The 24175-nt window shown below is 33.1% G+C and overlaps 1 protein-coding gene across 5 annotated transcripts in view; it reads right to left on the bottom strand.

Moving 5' to 3' along the window:
* Nucleotides 1–24175, bottom strand: part of TBCK (TBC1 domain containing kinase) — a 296708-nt gene that overhangs the window by 204600 nt on the left and 67933 nt on the right. For all 5 annotated transcript variants that reach the window (XR_004230437.1, XM_031944192.1, XM_031944193.1 and 2 more), the window contains 9 exons: nucleotides 21595–21736; nucleotides 19545–19605; nucleotides 18090–18151; nucleotides 17665–17726; nucleotides 16676–16824; nucleotides 5607–5745; nucleotides 4012–4111; nucleotides 1556–1605; nucleotides 1195–1324 (listed from right to left, as the gene is read on the bottom strand). Coding sequence is in view for 4 of the 5 variants with exons in the window: in XM_031944192.1 (XP_031800052.1) it covers nucleotides 1195–1324; nucleotides 1556–1605; nucleotides 4012–4111; nucleotides 5607–5745; nucleotides 16676–16824; nucleotides 17665–17726; nucleotides 18090–18151; nucleotides 19545–19605; nucleotides 21595–21736 (895 nt within the window). In the remaining variant the exon portion in view is untranslated. The remainder of the gene's footprint in view (nucleotides 1–1194; nucleotides 1325–1555; nucleotides 1606–4011; nucleotides 4112–5606; nucleotides 5746–16675; nucleotides 16825–17664; nucleotides 17727–18089; nucleotides 18152–19544; nucleotides 19606–21594; nucleotides 21737–24175) is intronic.

Genomic DNA, 24175 nt, shown 5'->3' with positions numbered 1-24175 from the left:
AACAATAACAATAATAGTAATATCAACATCTCTCTCTCTTCTTTATCTCTCCAGTTGATCCTTATTATTTGCACTTAAATTGCAAATTTGTGAATTTGCCTGTTCCCTAAATAACTCCAAACATAACACCTATAGCTTTTTTGTGGTCATTCTTAGATATGAGCAGAGTGGTAAAATATTTGAGTTGTGCAATGCTTATGTTCCCAGCAAAGACTGAAAAAGATGACACTCTGCCTCCTTATTTTAGTTGTCATAATGTAAACAATATCCTTTCTGCAGTCCATTAAGTGCCATATTTTTTCACACATTGTGCTTTTTGTTGGATATTTTGATGTTTAAAATGGTCTTCAATTTAGTGTTGAAGTGCTATCTAGTACTCTTATGTGCAAGAAGGTTGTGATGTACCACCAAGAAAACACATGTATTAGATAAACTTTGTTCAGATATGAGGTATAATGCTGTTAGCCATGAGTTCAATGTTAATAAATCAACAATAGGGTATATGTAGAAAAAGAAGATATAATTTGCCTATCTATATAAGATCGGGTAGAATGTGCTAAACTAAAAATTGCAACTAGAGGCTCATAGTAACACTGTGTTTCCCTTAGGAGCAATTAGTTCAGTATTTGCTAATTTAGTTTTTGGAGCAACTCTACAGAATGTAACTACCATGAATGCCAAGAATTAACTATGTATTTATATATGTATATATAGAAAAATAATTCATTTTATGTTATTATATACTTATAATAATAAGTATATTATATAATATACATCTTATACAGTGATATGTTTAACATACAACATTTAAACATATGTATGCACACAATCAAATATTATTGTGTATGTGTGTATATATATGTATGTATACATACAGAGAGAAATAAAAAGGGAGAGATGAACATATAGATAATCAATAAATAAACATTTATTAGGGCCCAATCATGTGCCAGGCACTGTACTAAATGCTGGGAATAAAGAAGGAGGCAAAGGACTGTCCTTATCCTCCTGGGGAGCTTACAATCCAATGGGAAAGAATATATATTTCTATGTCAGTGTGTATATAGATGTGTGTATAATGTTTAAATATAGAACATGTAATGTTATGTACATAAATATAAAAACGTACATGCCTATATGTGTGTGTGTATGTGTGTAAAAAGATTTGCTGAAACAATATTACAGAATCTCTACCTTCAGTAGCCTGTCAAAGAGAACAATTCTGTTGAGCTGGTACTCTGTGTCTCTCTCTCGGATGATCAAAGGAAGAGTGACAGCTGCAGACAAGTCATTATTACTGTTTGAATGAGGTAAATTGGACTGGCTGTGAAAAAAGAGGGGGGAAAAACAGTAGGATGACTAAAAGTAACATAAAGAATAAAAACAAACCAACAAAACAAAAACTCATCAAAATGACTATGGTTGAAAGATTCTCTCCTTCTCTCTTTCTTAAGAAGCACTTATTCAAAACAAATGTTTAGACCGCAGGTAGTGTTTTCTACTGCAACACAAATAGCAGAAGAAATAAATGTTCAGTGAGACAATACATACTTACTCATCCTCAAGCAATGGGTAAAATGCTTCTCCGCCAACATCTTTTAGTCTCTGAAAATAAAAAATGAAAAAAAAAAAATTATGGATCTACCTTTTGCAGGAAAAATAATGCATGACCAGGAGGGTATGAAATATATACAATACAATATAAACAAGAATCCAAGAATTCTTTCATATTGTAAACATGAACATTTAGCAGGCCTCTGATTGTTAATGTTCATTCTCAAGTGATGGATTCCTTTCAATATATCCCCATCAATGTAACCATCTGCTATGACATTTGGACGAACAGAATATAAAACAGCCAGTATAAGTTTTTAAACCAAATAAAAAAATAAAATACTTTCCAAATGATATGTGGAAAAGGTAATAAAAGGGTTACAATGTAATATGACTAACTTTTTTAAATAAACACCTTTTACTTAAAGCAAAAGCCAGAATTCTTTTTCCTTTTCATTTAGGCAGCATAAACATGCCAGTAAGTGGCATTTCTTACATATCCTAAACCAATTTATTGGGATGAAAATCGCTAATAAATTAAGAGGTAAAAAAACCCATAGGGTTAGCTTAGGTGGCATAGTAGATAAGGTACTGGACCTGTAGTGAGGAAAATCTGAGTTTAATTCTGGCCTCAGATATTTACTGAAAATGATTTTGTGCAAATTACTTAGTTTCTCTGCCTCAGTTTCCTCATATATAAAATAGGAACAACTAAGTTATTTACCTTTCAATGAATCATTATAGTTTACAGAGAGAACATTTTCATTCTCTGCAATTTTCTCTTTTATTTTTCCAAGTTAAGACTATCTCCTTGAAAACCAATAGTTTCCAACTAACTGTCCTACTTTCTCACAAAATCACTGTCAGGAACAGAAAACTGTACCATGTGAATTCCTAATTTATTAAAGTATAATAATTTTTTGTATTCTTAATTTATAGTCTATTATTTCCTCTTAAGGTAGAATACATAGCTAAAAATTTCTCAGAAAAATGTGATTTTCTTGGCTAATATTAAAAAAGAAAACAATTCAAAGTATATATAAATATAAACTTCTACCACATATAACAATATAAACATCTGTGTATATATGCATGTATATATTATACATTATATAATATACAATCATATAGGCTTATGCATATGTACTGTATGTATATATTTTTATGTATGTAGTTATATTATTGAATATGAAACATTTAAATATTTCATACAAAAAGAATGAATTTTATAAAATTTAGTATATAAACCCCCCATGACCTGCTGATATGTTAGCTATTATGACCAAAAAATCAAATTAAAAACCCCCATCATTTACTTGACTTATTTAACATTAAAAATAAATTCAATGAAAATTATATATGCATTTCTAAGATGTGTATGCAAAGTACATACACTATATTTTTTCCATTTAATAGATTTTTAAAAAAATGTCTTGATATATTTTGTTTTGTCACAATAGATACTTCCCAACCAACACCTAAATAAAACCTATCAGAAAATACATTAGACACAAAAGTAATTTGTTAATTGTTAAAAGAGTGCTATGTCCTTTAACTCTAACAGCATGCTGTTAATGACACTTGTAACTGACTAATTTTGTTTGTATGCAAATGTACAAACTTTAGATAACTGCTTCAAGGAAAAATTCAGACATGTCAATCCTTGAAGGTTAGGGAGACCTGTTTGAGACACATTTCAAGTAATTTTTAGAGGAGTTCTCTTATTCATTTAAAAATTTGAGATATGATTAAAAAATTGACTTCAGATGAAAGGAATATCTTAGTAAGAAAATCATGAAGCAGATATTTCCCTAATTAAACTAGTTCATTTACTAAAGAAGATAATCTTATTTGACAAACATTAAATCCTAATAACTCTCACCCACTTTTCATATTCAAGTAATAAAAGAAAACTTTTCCTCCAAAAACATACGATATACAATGTATTTTAACATAAAAGCATCCAATCCAGCTTTATAAAATTATACAATGTTAAGGACCCCATGCCTAAATGAAGGGTTAGGTCAATTCTCCAACAGCCTCCACAGCTGTGAATCATAAATTTGAAGGAGTTGTAAATCAGCCTTCACAGATGTTCCTTGTGGATTGGGAATGAAATAAATTGGAGGCAAGAGGGAAGAGGAAAAAAGTCAGACAAAGCAACTGCCTCTCAGCTGAAAGGTCAGAGAATGCAACCAGCTCTCGGTCTCCTTATATCATCATCATCAATCATCATCAATCATCATCATCAATCATCATCATCCTCCTCCTCCTCCTCCTCCTCCTCCTCCTCCTCCTCCTCCTCCTCTCACATGAACAGATCCATTCTAAAGTCTGAGTAAGACCTCTAGCAGCCACTGATGGGTGACTCCCTTCTCACAACAATACAATGATAAAAATATACTGATAATGTATTTTAATATGGCAGTTAAACTAAAATGTCAACACATAACTTACATTTCTTAGCTGGCAGAGTGACAATGTCACAGTGGTATCATCTAAAAGTGAACTTCTATCACGATCTTGCCCAAAGCTCTCACCATCTTCAAATAGAAAGCTACAAAAGACAAGCAAAACAGATTTCAAGCAATATTTTTTAAAATGCACATTAAACTCAACTTGTTGTTTCTAAAATAAACTCAAAGTAAGCATTAAACAATGATCTATCAAACAAGAAAGAAAAATAATTTTAAGAAAAAGGAACTTAAGATATGAGTTTTTGTGAAATCATAACACTCCTGGATGAGATGAGTTCAAATATGCCAGATTTTTTTCAGATTCCCTTTGCTATGTGTATTTGGTGTTACAAAAGTCTTGGTACAATGCATATTATATATATTATCATATTAGATTATTATATCTAATGTAATTATTATATTACATATACACCTTTATAACTTAAAACTGCACTAGACTTCTGGAATACCATTTTATTATACTTTTATCACATTTAATCTGAAGGAACACAAGAGGGCAGGTTTCTACTGCTTTTCTGAGTACTGCTAAAATTACTCCTGTAAGTATTTCAATCTACATGTAAAAGTCATCATATCATAATAATAAGAAATCTTGTATGTGTGTACTGGAACTATTGTAATGAAGAAGATAAGTAAGAATGCTCTGGAGTAGAAGAACAATCAAAAATATTATTTAATATTTTAAAGCATTTCCTAGGAAGATTTTCCAGAATCAAAACATTCTTCACATCCTCTTCTTAAAGAATTTCCTATCCAGAAGTACTTATTTTTGCAAATGAATGAACATTATCCACACTAATAATTTAGAAATCAATTCAAATAAAAATCAAAAGCACTGATAAGTCCAAGCTAATAATTTAATATTATGACAAAAAGAGAGGGAAAATATGATTGGAAAGAAGATTTTATAAATTACTCATCTTAATTTTAATAGTAAACTCTACTGTTCAAGAGATGGTGTTTGTCAATAGGGAGTAGAGGTAGAAATGTTATAGTTAAAATCTAGGAAGGTAATAGTGACAGCTCTCAAATATAATGTATCTTGCTTTTTTTATCATTGACCTCCTGTACAGAATGTAAATATCTGTAGTTTTGCAGATTTAATCTCCATAAGGATAGGTTTTAAATCAACACAATTAAGGCAACTTACCTAATTTAGTTTAATTTTTTTTTTTTTTTTTTGCATCAGCATCCTGTTTTCATCAAGAGTAATTACATTCTCTCCAACAACTCTACTGGTTTATTACAATTGTGTGCTAGGAATTTTATTTCCTGATTCAATCATTAACATTAATTACTATAAGCATGCTTTTTATAATCATGATCCAAATTCAACCAAGATAATAAGGCAACAGAGGAAAACCATTCCTAAAAAGGTGAAAATGACAAAGAAAACAAGAACAAGAAATATTGATGGAATCAGACTTTGGCTCTTAACTGAACTTAGTGTTAATTTACAGTTGCTTCCCACAACTACTGAGTCAGAACACTTAAAAAAAATATACCAAAGCTTTTTTGTAAATGTTAAGTCCATGTTCTTATTCCTTTCCCACAAGATGTTTTTCTTTTCCTTACTTGGGGAGCGTGCAGATAGGTGGTTTGGAGCGAATGATTTCCTTGTTGACAAGCTCTTTCTCCAAATCTCCTCCAGCTAAACACCAAAGGTAATAAACTTCTTCAATTGATCTTTCTGCTAGGTAATCACTGTCAGCATCTATCAACAGAAGTCAAATGACAATGAATTATCATTTTTTTTCTGCTGTTATTATAAGTAAACAATGGAGATTATAAATTTGATATTCTTAAAGATGCATATCAACTAAATACTAGTCATTTCTTTAGGAAAATCTAAACTATTTAAATAGCAAGGTCAGAAGCAGACAGAATAATTATGTGGATTTTTAATTTCCAGTGAGAAAAGATTGGTTTATCTGAATTTTTTTTCATGCCAAGGTACCCAGAAATACATGAACAACTTAAGTATTGTCTTCTTTAGTTAAAATATATATTTTACTTCATTAGTTAAGAAGATATAACAAAATTAGAGGAACATAGGATAGTTCACCTCTCAGACCTGTGGAAGGGGAAGGTCTTTATGACCAAAGCAGAACTAGAGATCATTACTGATCACAAAATAGAAAATTTCGATTATACCAAACTGAAAAGTTTTTGTACAAACAAAACTAATGCAGACAAGATTAGAAGGGAAGCAATAAACTGGGAAAATATTTTTACAGTCAAAGGTTCTGATAAAGGCCTCATTTCCAAAATATATAGAGAATTAACTCTAATTTATAAAAAATCAAGCCATTCTCCAATTGAAAAATGGTCAAAGGATATGAACAGACAATTCTCAGATGAAGAAATTGAAACTATTTCTAGTCATATGAAAAGATGCTCCAAGTCATTATTAATCAGAGAAATGCAAATTAAGACAACTCTAAGATACCACTACACACCTGTCAGATTGGCTAAGATGACAGGAAAAAATAATGATGATTGTTGGAGGGGATGCGGGAAAACTGGGACATTGATGCATTGTTGGTGGAGTTGTGAACGAATCCAACCATTTTGGAGAGTAGTTTGGAACTATGCTCAAAAAGTTATCAAACTGTGCATACCCTTTGATCCAGCAGTGTTACTACTGGGATTATATCCCAAAGAGATTATAAAGAAGGGAAAGGGACCTGTATGTGCACGAATGTTTGTGGCAGCCCTTTTTGTAGTGGCTAGAAACTGGAAACTGAATGGATGTCCATCAGTTGGAGAATGGCTGAATAAATTGTGGTATATGAAAATTATGGAATATTACTGTTCTGTAAGAAATGACCAACAGGATGATTTCAGAAAGGCCTGGAGAGACTTACACGAACTGATGCTGAGTGAAATGAGCAGGACCAGGAGATCATTATATACTTCAACAACAATACTAGATGATGACCAGTTCTGATGGATCAGGCCATCCTCAGCAACGAGATCAACCAAATCATTTCTAATGGAGCAGTAATGAACTGAACTAGCTATAACCCAGAAAAAGAACTCTGGGAGATGACTAAAAACCATTACATTGAATTCCCAATCCCTATATTTATGCACACCTGCATTTTTGATTTCCTTCACAAGCTAATTGTACAATAATTCAGAGTCTGATTCTTTTTGTACAGCAAAATAATGTTTTGGTCATGTATACTTATTGTGTATCTAAGTTATATTTTAATATATTTAACATCTACTGGTCATCCTGCCATTTAGGGGAGGGGGTGGGGGGGGGGTAAGAGGTGAAAAATTGGAACAAGAGGTTTGGCAATTGTTAATGCTGTAAAAAAAAAAGAAGATATAACAAAACTATCATCAAGAAATGTTTTCTGTTTGTTTCTTGTTTTTTTGTAAATCTCATTTCCAAATTCAGCACATACAATAAGGATGGGATTCCAAAAGCTTGCCCTGAGAAGTATTATGCTTGCAAAACAATTAAAGGGCCCATCTAGGTGATAGTGGATTAAGAACTGAGCCTGGAGTCAAGAAGATCTAAATTCAAATCCTGATTCAGATACTTATCAGCAGTATGACCCTGGGCAAGTTACTTAACTTTGTTTGCTTCAGGTTTTTTCCTCTGTAAAATGAGCTAGAGAAGAAAATGGAAAATGACTCTAATATCTTTGCCAAAAAAAAAAAGGGGTGACAAAGAGTTGGACATAATTGAAACTGAACAATAACAAAAACATTGGTATAGGTAATAATATTTTAATGAATAAGACAGAGAGATATAGGATATGTTAGTAAACAGTTAAACAATGAATATCTTGACCTTTTTGAAGGCCATATGATAACATTCACTTGCTCCTTAGGTCTTATCTTATATAAAACCTTATCTTATCTGTATAAGATAAGACCTTAATTAATGGAAACATATTGTAATGGAGCAATACAGAAGAAGGGACCTGAAACTCTAAAACTCCTTGAAGGAGAAAATCTTCAACTCTGCCTCAGTGAGGGACCCAGTCCGAGGGAAACAAGATAAACAACTTCATTCTGTTATCTAGGTGGGGTTGGTTCAGTCCTGAGCTTAAAGAATTCCAACCCTATTCAATTCAGGCATTGCTTTCATCAAGCAGGCCATAAGGGAAGCAGAGACCTAAAAAGGAACCGGTGTTGGGGATGAAAAGAACAGTTAGTACCCCCAAATAGCCAAAAGTTAAAAAGCCTTAGTCAAGGTGAGGGGAAGGCTCTAGCAGGGCTGTTCCCAGCATGACTCATTTTTATTTTCATTTTTCAGAGCTAAAGGAGATGAAAAACAATGGGAGGATAAATAATCAAAGGAGTAAAAGATGAAGGGAAAGAACTTAAACTTTCTTAAACTTTCACAGTTAGTTACATTAAAAAAGGAAAGTAAGGACTAAGAAAAATAAGTTAAGAGCATTTCTACAGCATGTTAACAATGTCTCCAAGGTTCTGGAGTGGCCCCTAAACCATTATTAGAGAATGGAAAGCATCAAAGAAAGTTATACAAAGCATGCAAAGGCCCCCAGGCCTTCTCTTCTGAGATCCTCTCTTTGTGTAACATTATAAAAATTTCCATAAAAATGGAAAGGTAGAGCATAAGAATAGATCTTTAAAAGTCATTCTTAATAAACAAAAAGAAAGGGAGAAATCTCCCAAGAACAGACTTGTTAAAGCATTATATACCATTAATTATCTCACATTAAATAATATGCCCCACACCCCAGCTGTCTTATTTTTTTCTTCACTACATCAATTTTCCTCACACAAAGAGGAACAGAAAAGGTTAAAAGGCTAGTTCTGACCCTCCCATCACAGTATGTTATGTAGAAGGATGTTAACAGGCAATGGAGGGGCCCTGATAAGGTAAAGCTTTGGAGTTGGGGTTTTCTTTATATTTCTACAGATGAAGGAGACATGTAGATCCTAGAAAGATATAGCCACACTGTCCAAATTGATGTAGCACATGAAAATAAAAGAACACTGCCAGGAGAATCGAGCAGCATGGTTCCTGCAACTGGCCCTAGCACAACTTAAATCAGAAGAAGGAAAACCCAAAACCTGGGCATTATAAAAAGCCCACCTTGGGTTAGAGTAGTTGGATGGGGAGAATACATGCCTGAAATTCTATTGTATGGTATTGGATCTCAATATGTTAAGGAATTTGGTATTAATGGGCATGGAGGGGAGTTAAATAGTTCCATAATTTTACATGACTTGCGAAAGATCCTTCCCTATGAATGGGACTGATTGGCTGAAGTATTTCTCAGTATTGAGTCTAGTTCCAGAACTGGGACCTTGGGGGAGGTCATTTACTCTCTGGAGGAATGAACTTTGAACCTGAGATACAGGAAGTTGCAGAAAGTGACATGACCTGTGGGAGGCAGCCAGCATTAGTGATTATTGGTTAAGGATGGTTACATCCTGTTAGTTTATCAAGTCTTTTGCTTTTAAACCCTGGACAAGCTGGAAGCAGGTCAGGTTCCAGGTGCACATGGTGGGAGTTGAGATGGCTCCTAGGTGTGTCTGGGCTTCTCCCTGCAAGGATTAAATAAATGTTTTCTCTTTGTACCTGATGATGTGACCTGTCCCACACACCTATGTGTTATTACTAGCTTTGAGAGCTGATACAACTTATTTATTTTCGTTATAAATATGACCCTTTTAACGGGCTTTTGGCTAGCAGGAATGCTGCAACCCTCCAATTGCATAAAAAAGGCTTTAAGTCCATAGTGCCACAAAGCATACAATATTTCCTCAATCTAACAACTACTGTTATGGGTATAATGGGACAGAACTGTGAAACAACTCCCAATTAGGAAATTCATGTATCACCCTGTTTTAGATCGGGACCTATGGGACTCTGAAGAAGCTGATCCTCCTTTTCTAGACTGCAGAACACAGCAGAAACTTTGTCACACAATTTGGAATCAGACTTATGTGTCCTGGCATAATGACTCTCATAATCACCATATGCATGAGAGATACCTCAAACTGAATTGGTGGGGAAATAATCAAGGGAAATGGTCAAGTTTGGAAGATCACGTTACTGTTCGGCCCTATAAATAGATATTATCAGAATAGAAATAAGAATATCATATAATGTTACTGTGAAGGCACGTTTGAGGAATGATCATACTTTCATGCGAAGAGAAATTGGCCAAGTGACAATAACAAAGATAGAAGGAATTTATAATGTTACTTGCAGGGAATGCAAGGTTTCTGAATGCATAGGAAGTAAGGTTAATACCAGTATTGTGTTTGTTATTATGAAGCCTTCATATGGGATGTTACCTATACTGAGTGATTTGCTCAACAAAAGTGGAAAGAAAAGATGTATTTCATGTGTTGTTTTTGGTATAATTGCGTTAATTTCATTTTAGCTTCTAGTGACTTGTTTGCTATGTCTGTAACCACTGTTCAAAAGCAAGTGGTTCAAGCTAGCTATTTGCATAACTTACTTTGAACATCTCTAAAGGGTTCCCTATACAGAATAAAATTAATAAGAAGTTTTATGAAGCTTTAAATCAAGTAAGGGAGGATGTCCTTGAGATAGGACAAGTAGAAATATTGAGGATTAGACAAAGATTAGTGTGTGATTACAGGTTCACTAGTTTCTGTATTATTAACAAGGAATACAATGAGTTAAAGTGGGAATAGGATAAATTCGAAATCGCCTTGATGGATTATAGGAAAATTCAAATGTTACACTGGACATTGGATATTGAAGATCTTCAAAAGATTGCTGATATGTTAGATAATCACATGAAAATTTAGAAGCTGATCAGACTGCTCAAATGGATTGCTGATTGGATTAAGAGCACAAGAGACATTCAATGCCATTGGGCATGAAATTATAGTCACAGATGTAATTTTACTTATTTGTATCTGTATCGGCTGACCTACTCTGGTAGGTTGTTTTCTGACCATTGTTAAAAGATTGCAGAGAATATTTGCAGGCAGGATCTCAGATTTTCAAGACTTGAGAGCACCTCAATAAACAAAAGGGGGAATATGTAGAGAATTTCCAGGAAGCTAGAGACTTTGGTAACTGAGATGTTCCCCTCCTCCTAAGATAAATCAAGGATGCATTTAAGCTTGAAATCATGAGAAAACATAAAATCCTGCCACATTTTCTAGGGTATTGTGAACTTTACACAAGATTGAGTCTCCAGAAAATAACATGTTTTAGAGAATTAGATCAGAGAAAATAGGGACCACTGCAGAGGATGGCAGATATTGGGGAACTCTGAGAAAAGTATACTTGAAGCAAGGATACTTAAAACAGAGTGTTTACTCAATGTGATTGATGATATAATGGTTCTCTAGCTCACATATATTTAGTCTTAGTGTGATATGGTGCTCAGGGTGCTGTAGTGAATTAGTGATGTAATTGTACTAAAATATTTAAGGGATGAGAGGACTTGAAATAAGCAGACTTGAGTGAAAGTGTATGCTAGAGCTTGATCTCAAGACTCCAGACTCTATCCTTGACCATCCTCATGGTGACTCTCTTGTTAAGATCAAAGCCTGTAAAGAAAGCCTCCAGAAAGCTAGTCCGGACATTACAGACCAGGAATGGTCACAGAACAATGTTTTTCATGATAACCTATGGTTTTAAGGTATATAAATAGCATAAATTCTCTCATTAAATGACTGTGCTAAACTATTAGCAACCTCTTGTCTTATTTTCAACCACCACTAGCTCATTTGTGTTGTGCTGGTCACAACATCCCACAAACAGAAAAATTTGCACCTCAGGGTAAACATGGACTGGTAAAAAATCAAAAATTCTTGGGGTAGAACAGGGGTCTTTCTGGGATAACCCAATAAGACCTAAAGATAGACCCTGAGGTCTAGGATTTAATCTGTGTAGGTTATAAATACCTCCAGGTTAGCTCTGCAAAAACAGTAAGAAAGGATCCCTGGGGTTAGTTGGGTTCAATTATTTCTGGGCACATAGCCACTTAATGTTACTCTTCAGTGTTAGAAGAAGCTTTTTTACTTGTCCTCTGAAGATAAAGCTGGATCTTCCTTATTCCCATAATAATGGAAATATTTCCAACTTTATCTTCAGAGAACAAAAATTTATAAAAGATCTCAAAAAAGACTTCAAAAATCATATGACAGAGATTGAGGAAAAACTTTTTTAAATGACCTAAGAAAAACAAGATCATGAAAAAAAAAAAAAAAAAAAGTTAACCAAATACAAAAGGAGATTCAGACACTTAAAGAAGAGAATATTTCTTTGAAAATTAGAATTGGGCAAGGGAAAACCAGTGAAGCTATAAGAGACCAAAAAATAACAAAACAAAATATAAAGAAAGGGGAAACTAGTGAAGCTATGAGAGACAAAAAAATAACAAAACAAAATACAAAAAAAGAAAAGAATAGAAAAGAATATGAAACATTTTATAAGAAAAACCACAGATCTGGAGTTGAAATGATGAAGAGAAAATACAAGAACAATTGGACTACTTGAAAGCTATGACCAAAAAGAAGAACTTTGATACAATAATGGAAGAAATAATAATAATAATAATAAAATTGTGCTGGAGTGATAGATTATGAAAGGAATATAGAAATAGGGGGAAAAAATCCACCAATCACCATCTCAAAGAGATCTTTTGTGGAAAACACATAGGAATATTACTGTCAAATTTCAAAATTCCCAGATCAAAGGGCAAATTCTGTAAAATTCAAAAACAAAAACAATTCAAATATGCCAGAGCTACAATTAGAATTGTATACAATTTATCCACAGCTACAATAAAAAACCACAAGTACTGAAATAATAAATATCAGTAATCAAAAGAACTAGACCTGTAGCCAAAAATATCATATCTAGCAAAACAACTATAATATTGAACAAAAAACAAATGGACTTTCAACAAAATTGAAGATTTTTAGGACTTTGTCTCAATCAAACCTGAACTTATTAGAAAATTTAACATGTAAGACCCAACATCAAAGCTTAATTTCAAAGACTAAACTCACATGTTCAAGATTGACATTAGTAATTGGGAAGCTCAAAAGTAAAACTGGGGGAAGAGTCAAGTATGATCTGACTCTAAAAAAACAAAATTGTCTAGGAAAAGGCAAAAAAAAAAAATAATTAAGTTATATGAATGAGATGCAGAAGAGAGAAGAAGGCTGGTAGTTCTGAAAACCTACTCATATCAGGAATGGGTTAAATAGGGAAAAGCATATATATAATATGTCATGAAGGGTACAGCATTCTCTAAAATCTATAAAGAAATAAGGGGGGAGGGGACAGAATAAGTTGAGGTAAAGAAAAATGTACAGATTTATAGCAGTGGAACAAAGTGTGTAGACTAATGGGAAATAAAGGGGGGGAGGAAAGGGTGGCAAAGAATAAGGTAGGGTACAGAAGGATATTTAGATTAAAAGGAGTGAGATAAGGTGTGTAGATTAATGGGAATGGGATAAAGAGGGAAGAAAAGGATGGGGAAAGGTTAAGAAATAACAAGGTAAGTTAAGGAGCAGAATTAAAGTATAAGAGTTAGCAGAGATAGGAAATAAGAGAGATAGAGACACTACAACACGGATCAGGAGCAGAATTCATCAGAAAAAAAAAGTAGGCTAGTAATCCCTGACCTCAAACAAAGTCACACTTAAAGATTCAATAAGAGAGAAATTTATATTATATGTCACCTATATTAATATTGTTTTAGATGAATGTATACATATGGTTAAATGCATATTATATATACACACACATATACGTGTGTTGTGTATATGTATGCATGTAGGTATATGTACGTGTGTATACAGATATATATGTGTGTGGTTGTGTGTGATACATATACCCACACACACTCTATCTATCTATCTATCTATTTATTATGGGCCAGAACTTGAAACAAGGTCACTGGAATTGCTAGAAACAATGTTTATGTACTTAAGTTTACACCTTTGGAGTTCACACATTAGCTCACACTTTAGAGTTCACAAATTCGGGAGATTCACAAGTCATAGCTCCCACAATTCCACTCTCTCAGAGGAGGCGTCAACCTTTGAGAGAGGCTGAAGCTGGCAGAGGCAGAAGCAAAGGTAAAAGACTAGCAACAAGAGCTCTCAGAACCAAAGAAAGCTAACTGGTCTATTTTGGAAGAGACAATAAAGGATTGTACTTTAATCCCTGGCTGCATTTGAATTGATTATTACTTTGAACCAAAACTAAGGCTGCATCCAGAAAACCTCTCCAAGAAATCTGCTGCAAGAGAGAATTTAGAAAAGAAGAGATTTTAGAATCTCTTCTTATAATTTAGAAAAGAAGAGAACATTACAGACCCATGATCTCTTAATTGTCATTTTCACGGCTTTTTATCAGATCTCATCCTTTTCAACTTTTCCAGAGCATTTGATGCTGCTGACAACTCTTTCTTGATCATCTCTCTTCTCTGGGTCTGTTTTACTGTTCCTTCTTCATTCTGTCCTTTCTAATCAAATTCTTTTTGCTGAATCCATTCCATGTCCACTAACAATGCATGTGTCCTAAGGCTCTGTTCTGGGACTTATTTTCTTTTCTCTTTCTATTTTCTTGCTTAGTGATGTCATTAGTTCCATGGATTTAATCATTATCCTTTTGCAAATGATGCCCAAATTTACATAGCAAATCCTAGCTTCTGTACTTCAACTATTGAATATTTCAAACTAGAAGTCCCAAAGGTATCTCAAATTCAAAATGTCTAAAACAAAATTCATTTATCTCTCTCTTCAAAATCTTCCCTTTTCCAAACTTTCCTATTTCTGTCTAAGACATCACCATCTTTCCAATTTCATATTTTCCATAGTTCCATACTTTCATAACCTGAGCATGACATTTAATTTACTCTAAATTCCCTATTCTCCCTTACTAGACAATGCTACTCACAACTGAGAAATCTTGTCATTTTTGCCTTCACAACATCTCTTCTTTATACTTACATGATCACCACTCAATTTCAAACACTAAGGATCTTTTGCTTGGACTACTGAAATGACCTCTTCACTGGGCTCCTGGTCTCTAGTTTTCCCCCTTAATAACCTATTCTAAACAGTTTCTAATGTCTCTCCTCTTCTCAATAAATATCAATGGCTTCCTTATACTTCTAGGATCAAATACAATCTCTTCCTCTTAGCATTTAAAACTCTTCACAATCAGGTCACAAAATTTAACTTTATTATAATTATTATTATTATTTTTAAATTTTATTTTTAACATACATTGCTTTATGAATCATGGTGGGAGAGAAAAATCAGAGCAAAAGGGAAAAACCATGGGAGAAATAAAAAAATAGAATAAAAAAGTGAATATATCATGTGTTGACTTACATTCAGTTTCCTTAGGTCTTTTTCTGGATGCAGATGGCATTTTCTGTCCAAAGTCTACTGATATTGCTTTAGATCACTTAACCACTGAGAAGAATCAAGTCTTTCTTGCTGATCATCGCATATTCTAGTTATTACTATGTACAATATATTCCTGGTTCTGCTTGTTTCACTCAGTATTGATTCATGTATATCTTTCCAGGCCTTTCTAAAACCAGCTTGTTCACTGGTTTTTGGGGGCTTTTTTTGTTTTGTTTTGTTTTGTTTGTTTTTTTTCTGAGGCAATTGGGGTTAAGTGACTTGCCCGGGGTCAGAGAGCCAGGAAGTGTTAAGTGTCTGAGCTCTAATTTGAACTCAGGTCCTTCTAACTTCAGGGCTGATGCTCTATCCACTACACATACTAGCTGTCCCTGTTCATCAGTTTTTATAGAACAATAATATTCCATTACCTTATATACCACAACTTGTTCAGCCATTCCCCAACTGATGGATATCACCTCATTTTTCAATTTTTTGCTACCACAAAAAGAGCTGTTATAAACATTTTTGCACATGTGGGTTCTTTTCCATTCTTTATGATTTCCTTGGGAAACAGATTCAGTAATGGCACTGGATCAAAGAGCATGCAGAGTTTTATAGCCCTTTGGACATAAATCCAGATTGCTCTCTAGAATGACAACCTGACTCCAACAGTTAAATGGCTTTCTTGTAGTTCTTTACATTAGATAATTCAATCTCCTACTTCCATGGCTTTGTAGAGGCTGTCTCCCATGTTTAGAAAGTTTCCCTTTTCATCTTCTCTTAGAATCCCTGGTTTCCTTCAAGTGCCTTCTTTTAGATATAACCTTTCTGGATCTCCTGCTTCTAGCACCTCTCTGCCATGAATTATATTGTATGTTTTTTTCCCTAGTGGAATTTAATGTCCTCAACTGCCAAGAATGTTTCAGTTTTGTATTTATTTGTATGGCTTAGCACTATGCCTGGAAAATAGACACTTAATAAATGCCTGTTGATTGATTAGGAAATTTAGTGTAATAAGGACTGTACTAGGAATCCAGATGCCAAGATGCTAATGGGAGCACTGGGATTTTTTCTAAGTAAAAACTGTGGGAATTTAAGCTCTAGTTCCTTGGTAATTAGCAGAACTCAATCTGAATCATAAGTATCTCCAGAAAGAATTATTTCCAAATAATTAACTATTAATAAAAATCTCATTAATACACAGTTGCTACTATATGGTTCACCAATTAAAAACAGAAATGAACGTGCCTTCTTTAAGGCACCAATATATTATTTTGCCCATGCCTTACCTTTACATAGTTGACTAATGTCTTCAGGCAGAGTTAAATCAGCACATCTTAAAGAAGATGAGAATAGACTGGCAGGTTTGTGGAAGGGTGTATATAAAGGTGACACTTCACTGAATACCTTGTCCTGTAGTAATTCATCTGGAGTTGGCCTTGAGAGATACATTTAATATATAAAATAAAAATAAAAGTGATTTTAAAATTCCTTTCTTAGAAGAGCATACATTTCAGCAAAATAATTAAAATTATAGAATAACTCAATAACTTCATCACTGGAAGATGGGATACTAGGCAATGGATTGTTCTGGCTACAGCAATTGACAGCATGTTAAGTTCTGAAGAGGAGGCTAATTTGAAGTGTCCAGGGGTTTGTTGAGGAGTACCATCAATAAGTAACTTTTAGTGATGGTGCCCCCTAATGAAAATTAATGCATGTAGTGTAAGTTAGGATTTAGAGAACTGCCTTGAAGTGACAATATAGTTGATAGAAATAGCTTCAGAATCCTGTTTTTGATACATGTAGACAAATCACTCGACCTCTCAATACTGCAGAAAATCTGAAACATTAGAGTAAATGATAATTTAAATTTATATAATGCTTTACAATAATTAAACTTGATACTGCTCTCTTTCCTCTTCTGGGATAGCTTAGGTAACACTCCACTCAGATGTGAAGGAATAAGATTGCATTTCAATATTTGTTTTCTTTGTAATCAATCAATACAAAAAGTAAAGCAGAAAAAGAGGTGATAGATATGCTGCTGCTTCACAAGAGCAGTGTTTTGCAATTTTCAAAAGGAAATACTCCAAATATTTACTCTCAAAGATGTCTTTTTTGTAATGCTACAAATATATGAGTAAACAGTTCTATTCCACATAAGAAAATAAAATCTGCTAAATTAAGTTTTTTAATCTCAGTATCAATTTAATCAAGTCCCAGATCAGAAGTATTATTGTCACCTGCATTAAGAGAAATTTAAAAAATTATTAACCTCTTAGAAGGGTGGAAAGTGAGGCATTTCTTCAACAGATTTATTATATTTTCAGGGAGCTCCTGGAAAATAAAAAAAGAGAAAAAATTATTTAAAGTTTTCTATTACTCTTAAGCTTTTGGTGAGTTCTTTTCACATAATAGAAGTCTTTAATTTAGGGAAAAAAACCAGATTATCTACTCATTTTCTGTACATTTTATTTATATTTATATATATTGTATGTGAATATATATAAATAGCTTATAGGTTTTTTTGGGAAAAAACCATAGAACTAAAATAAGAATAGTTTTAAAATATTATGCTATTGGAAATTAACTTGTTCCTAAGAAATTTTGTTTGAACTACACAAGTAAAAAAAGAGAAATATCTGGTTTTTAAAAAGCTATATTAAATGAATCTCTTTTATTCATATCCTTATTATTAACCTTTATAGTGTCCAGACAACCATGTTCCTCAGCCAAGACTGTTAAAGTATCATCCATACAACCTAGAACAGAAAAGTCATGAGAATGAAAAGAAAACTTTATTAAGGCATATAAAAGACATGCATTTAAAAAAAATCTACTATATAATACAAGATATTAAAATTCTTAGCATTTTAACTTTTCCCTTCTGATTCTTTTATTTTAAAAAAATGAAGACTGAAAATTATTTTTTATAAAGGCTAGTTATAACTTAAAAGTTATAACACTGAGACAATGAGAGAGTGAACTAGACAGTGGACTTCTGCTTTCTGATATGGGACAGCTAGGTGGAACAGGCAGAGAGCTCAAATCTGACCTCAGACATCTGTGTGATCTTGGACAAGTCACTTTCCTCTATTTGTCTCAGTTTCCTCACCTATAAAATAGGGATAATAACAATACTTATCTCACAGAATTTTTGGGAGGATCAAATGAGATATATTTGTGAAGCACTTAGCACAGTGCTTGGCACATAGCAGTTGCTGGCACACAGATAAATGCTCATTCCCTTCCTCTGCCTTTCCTAATTCAAGAAGATCCAGGTTCAACCCTTGCCTTTGATAAATATTGGCTGTTTAACTCTGGACAAATTACTGAATTTCTTGGGGACTTAGGCAATTTTCTAAAACTTACAGAGCAACAGGAGAACAAACCCTGACCTGTAATGGTAGAGAGACTTTACTCCCTACACTTTTTCATTCCCTACACTAATGAAATCATAGGTTATAAGAACTGCCTTTCTTCTCTCCAAAAACACAAATCAGAATATGAAAGCATGGAATTTTTTCCTGTAAAACATTTATATATATATATATATATAAATGTTTTTATATATATATATATATATATATATATATATATTTTTTTTTTTTTTTCCTTTCTGTTTTTACATCACATATAAATCACTTTGTGCATCCTTTCTTGTTTACTTTCTCAGAAGTCCATATTCCCTGGGAATTATTAAGATGTTTCTGAGAGATAGAACCAGATACTGTAGACAATTTTAGACAATGGAAAAATAATTCTTGCTACTGACAAACCTTTGGATTTAAGTATAGAACAAGTTTATACACTTTTATTTATGTAACTTGCAATCTAAACCCATGTCTGGACTTGGGATACAGATCTGTTATGTAATTAGGTATGTGCCTTATCATTGCCTGTTTACTGATTAATTTTTGGTTGTGTACTCTCTTTTCATTTATCAATCTATCAATTTTAATGCAAACACACAGCCCTGCTATATACAGTATATATACAGGTTACATGATTTGCCATAAGTCACATAGTAAATATTAAGGTTAACTTTGAACCTAGGACTTGGAACTTTTAATCCAGTGTTCTTAACACAGTCTTACAAGTCAAGAGCAATAATTTCAGGAACAAGAGATAGAATACCAAATTTGTGACACTTACCTAATGTAAGCAAAAACTTTAGCCTTTCGGAAATATCCAGGCCCTGAAACAACTTTCTTCCCTAAATGAAATAATGAAATATTAGATGAGAAAATGAAAGCAAATGGTTGCAGTTCTCTCCTTCCTCTCCCCCCAGAAGGGTTTTTCTTTTCTTTTCTTTTTTTTTTTTAACTCAAAATGATTTGAATAGAGGCAATAACTCTAGGTTTTTCTGGTTAGGCTTTCTATTACTATCCCATTCCCCTTATTATATCTAGTTAAAGCAAAAGTAAAAATACAATTTAAATATTTCAAAAATCTCCTTATGTTTGATGACAAAACACATATTATCCAAACAATATCATTTCTAAAAGAAAAAAGACATGTTGCTAAAAATAAATAGAGGATAATTTGGTATCATGAATAGAGAGATGGACTTAAAGCAGAGAACTGGATTTAAATTTCTCCTCTAAGACATAATGTTTGTGTGTGACCCTGGGCAGATTCCCTAAACTCTCAGTACTATAGACAATAATCTAAGACCCTAAGAGAATTTGCTCATTTGCACTGATAGAGAGTATTTTCTCATCGGGATGTTCCATATACCAGTAGTGCAAACAAATAGAAACAGAGGTCACTAACCTATTCAAGGATACCTGTGGGCCACATATTGACTTAATAAACCACAAATTAGCATTATCCACGTTAGATTATATTTTTATTGATATTCTTAAACATTTCCCAATGATATTTTAATCTGCTATCCATGGTCCTAAGTTTGACATCTCTGGCCTAAAGATGACCTCTGTGATTCTTCCAACTTTAAGATTCTGTGATTCTACAACCTTTATCTTCTTCATTGTGCTATGGAAGTTACTTTGAGTTTCCAAAGGCCATATCAAGATATGGAAGCTTTAGTAGGTCCTTCCAAACTGGAAAGGTTTTGTGTGTGTGTGTGTGTGTGTGTGTGTGTGTGTGTGTGTGTGGTACCAGCCATAATGAGCTGTTTGCCATCCAAGGATCATTAATAGGTAAGGCTCATCATCAAAGGAATTGGTAGAAAGAGGACCCAATTCAATTCAATTCAATCCAATTCAATCGAAAAACCATTTACTAATTAACTACTCTTTAATAAGTACTATTCTAGGGCCTATAGAAAAAATGATAAAAATAAAAACCCAAAAGGAGGTACTATGCTACTATGTATGACATAGTGAATAGTGAACTGAACTTGAGAAACAGTAAGATGGATATGAATCATGCTTCAGGCAATTCCTAGCTATTTTTAATGCCCAAGATTATATTAACAGTCAAATGAAACTTGGTTCATAAAGAGCTTGAAGATATGAATTCTTCTTCTTCTTAATATTACCATTAGGGGAAAATGGCTTCCTTAAATTTAAGTAAATGGAAGTTTATTAATGCCAATTGGAATTATAAAGTAGAATGACCTCAATGACAGCATTGCAGAAAAGATTCAAAAGACAACTAATTTGGGAAAAAAATCAAGGTTCATTAGCAATTGCTATTCCTCAATTGTAGTTCTTATCTATGTAAAATGAAAGAAGTAACAGTTTACAAGCAGAACACAGAAACTAGAAGAATTGATTAGATAATATTTTCAAAATATTTTGAAGAATTCCTAATAGAGATGCAAAGATTAAAAATCTCAATGCAGTTGGTACTAATGCTTAAATTATACTAAAGCTTTTAATAATTTTAATTAAGAATTAAGGATATTAATAAATATTAATAAAAGTTTAAGTTTCCTATTAATATTTACTGGCTAATATTAATTACTTATTAATTAAATTAATATTAACATTTACATAGTTTAAAACTGCAGAGATTTTTAGGATATCCTGTATCTAAGAACTCAGTATATATAAAAATTATATAATTTTTTTAAAGTCAAGTCAATTTAAAAATAAGATTTTTCCTCCTCATTTATATATGTAGGAAATGAAAATAGATTTGTACTACTTGCTTTGCAAAAACATTATACTGAAATCTATAAAAACCTTTTTTGTTGGTCTAATAGTCCCCTTAAACCTAGCTACTGGTTACATACCATACAAAGTTCAAATAAAATAATTCCAAGGGACCATACATCAGATTTGGGGCCAGAAGGCAATGGTTTTTCACTTGATGTGTGGTCACTGGTTTTGATGATTCCTTGTGCAATGACCTCAGGTGCCAGGTAAGATGGGTACCTACAAGAGGATATTAAAATGACTAACAATTATTAAGACAGATCAAGAATTCTGGAAGATAAAACAATATTCACTTACTAAAAGTTTTAAGAAAAAGATGGCCTTGGCAACAGCAATTGCTAAGTGGAATTGTGAACCAACCACAGGAATTGGGAAAGGCGTATATCTCTGAAGTTCCAAAAATAATTATAGGCCTAAAAAGATTTTAATATTCTTTGCCTTCTCCTCTTGCATTAAGGCCTTGTTTAAGGCTCATCATCAAAGGAATTGGTGGAAATAGGACCCAATTCAATTCAATTCAATTCAATCTTGCATTAAGGCCTCTTTTTCTTCCTTCCTTCCTTCTTTTCTATTTGCCTCTCCCATTTCCTTTAAAGGCTGCTACTGTCCTATCGTTTCTCCTTTAAAGTATTGCTAAAAATGTATCTCATTTTTTTATCTTCTCTTGGAAGTGTGAAATTCTACTATTTTGTGTAACTTAGTTACAAGGAAATTTGAGAATTCTGTGCTTAAATATCTAGAGAAGTGAAATTAAAATAGTTTTAAGTAAACCCAGACACAGCCACAAAAACTAGTTAATTTCTATGTAAACAGAATTTTACTCTGATATATCTTAGTTTCTTTATACTCATTTTTTTCATTTACTGCTAGATTAAATTAAGAACACCTATTTGTTGCTCGCTTGTTTCAGTGGTGTGATTCTTTGTTGAATCCATTTGAGATTTTCTTGACAAAGATACTGGAGTGATAATTTTCCATTTCCTTTTTCAGTTCATTTCACAGATGAGGAAACTGAGGCAAAAAGAATTAGGTAACTTACCCAGGGTTATATGGCTAGTATGTGTTTAAGACTCCAAATCTGGTCCTCCATCTACTGCATCACCTACCTGTCCTTGTTTAGTACCTATTATAAATATTATTATTAAAATGATATGAGACACTGTAGTTTTTAGGAAACACTCATTAATTCTTCCTCTCTCTTCTTCCTCTATGTAATGCTGATTGTGCTATTTATTTATACAGAAAAATGTAGCAAAATCAAATAAGTAAAAATCACTTTTGAAAAATTTAGAATGTTGATGATACCAATTTATTCCTAATTTCCAGAAATGTGAATTAACCATGCATTACTCTAATTTATTACAGACATACTATTCCAGTTTTAGTGAAAGAATTTGGTAAACCCAATGATCAGCCCTAAATGGATCATTCATTTTTCACAAGGACATATGATATTTCTAAGGGTTATCGAACTATGAACAAATTGTCATGACTCAAGACAAAAGATGATGATTGATAAGGTCCCCAGACAATGATCTGGGTAGATAAGGGTAAGGGAGACATTATGGTATAGTGGAAAGAACATAAGATCCAAATTAGAAATCTAGTTTTAAATTCTAACTCTGATAGCGACTATTTGGACAACCCTAGGCAAGTCACAAAACCTTTCTGAGCCTCAGTTTCCTCATTGATAAAAAAAGAAAGGTTGAACCAGAAAAATTCTGAGGCTCCTTCCTACTCTAAAACTGTTATTTTATGAACAGTAGAGTAGCGTTGCCAGTTCAAAAACTTTTCACTAATGATGTCTTAAAAAGTGAATGGTAACACTATAAGCTAGTTTTAGGAATACTAATTCCTTTATGCCCCAAATGCTATCAAACTGTGCATACCCTTTGATCCAGCAGTGTTTCTACTGGGCTTATACCCCAAGGAGATACTAAAGAAGGCAAAGGGACCAGTATGTGCCAAAATGTTTGTGGCAGCCCTGTTTGTAATGGCTAGAAACTGGAAAATGAATGGATGCCCATCAATTGGAGAATGGTTGGGTAAATTATGGTATATGAATGTTATGGAATATTATTGTTCTGTAAGAAATGACCAGCAGGATGAATACAGAGAGCTTGGAAAGACTTACATGAACTGATGCTAAGTGAAATGAGCAGAACCAGGAGATCATTATATACGTCAACAACGATACTGTATGAAGATGTAATCTGATGGAAGTGGATTTCTTTGACAAAGAGACCTAACTCAGTTTCAATTGATCAATGAAGGACAGAAGCAGCTATACCCAAAGAAAAAACACTGGGAAATGAATGTAAACTGTTTGCATTTTTCTTTTTCTTCCCAAGTTATTTTTACCTTCTGAATCCATTTTTCCCTGTGCAACAAGAAAACTGTTTGGTTCTGCACACATACATTGTATCTAGGATATACTATGACATATTCAACATATAGAGGACTGTTTGCCATCTAGGGGAGAGGAGGAGGGGGGGAGGGAAAAATCGGAACAGAAGTGAGTGCAAGGGATAATGTTGTAAAAAAATTACCCTGGCATGGGTTCTGTCAATAAAAAGTTATAAATAAATAAATAAAAGTATTCAAAAAACTATTTAGAGTTAAATGGCTCAGGGACTAAAGGCTCAGACCACCAATGTT

This window comes from Sarcophilus harrisii, chromosome 6, assembly GCF_902635505.1.
Source record: "Sarcophilus harrisii chromosome 6, mSarHar1.11, whole genome shotgun sequence".
Classification (NCBI taxonomy): Eukaryota; Metazoa; Chordata; class Mammalia; order Dasyuromorphia; family Dasyuridae; genus Sarcophilus; species Sarcophilus harrisii.
Note: the sequence above shows the minus strand (reverse complement) of the source record. Positions and strands in the feature narration are given on the sequence as shown.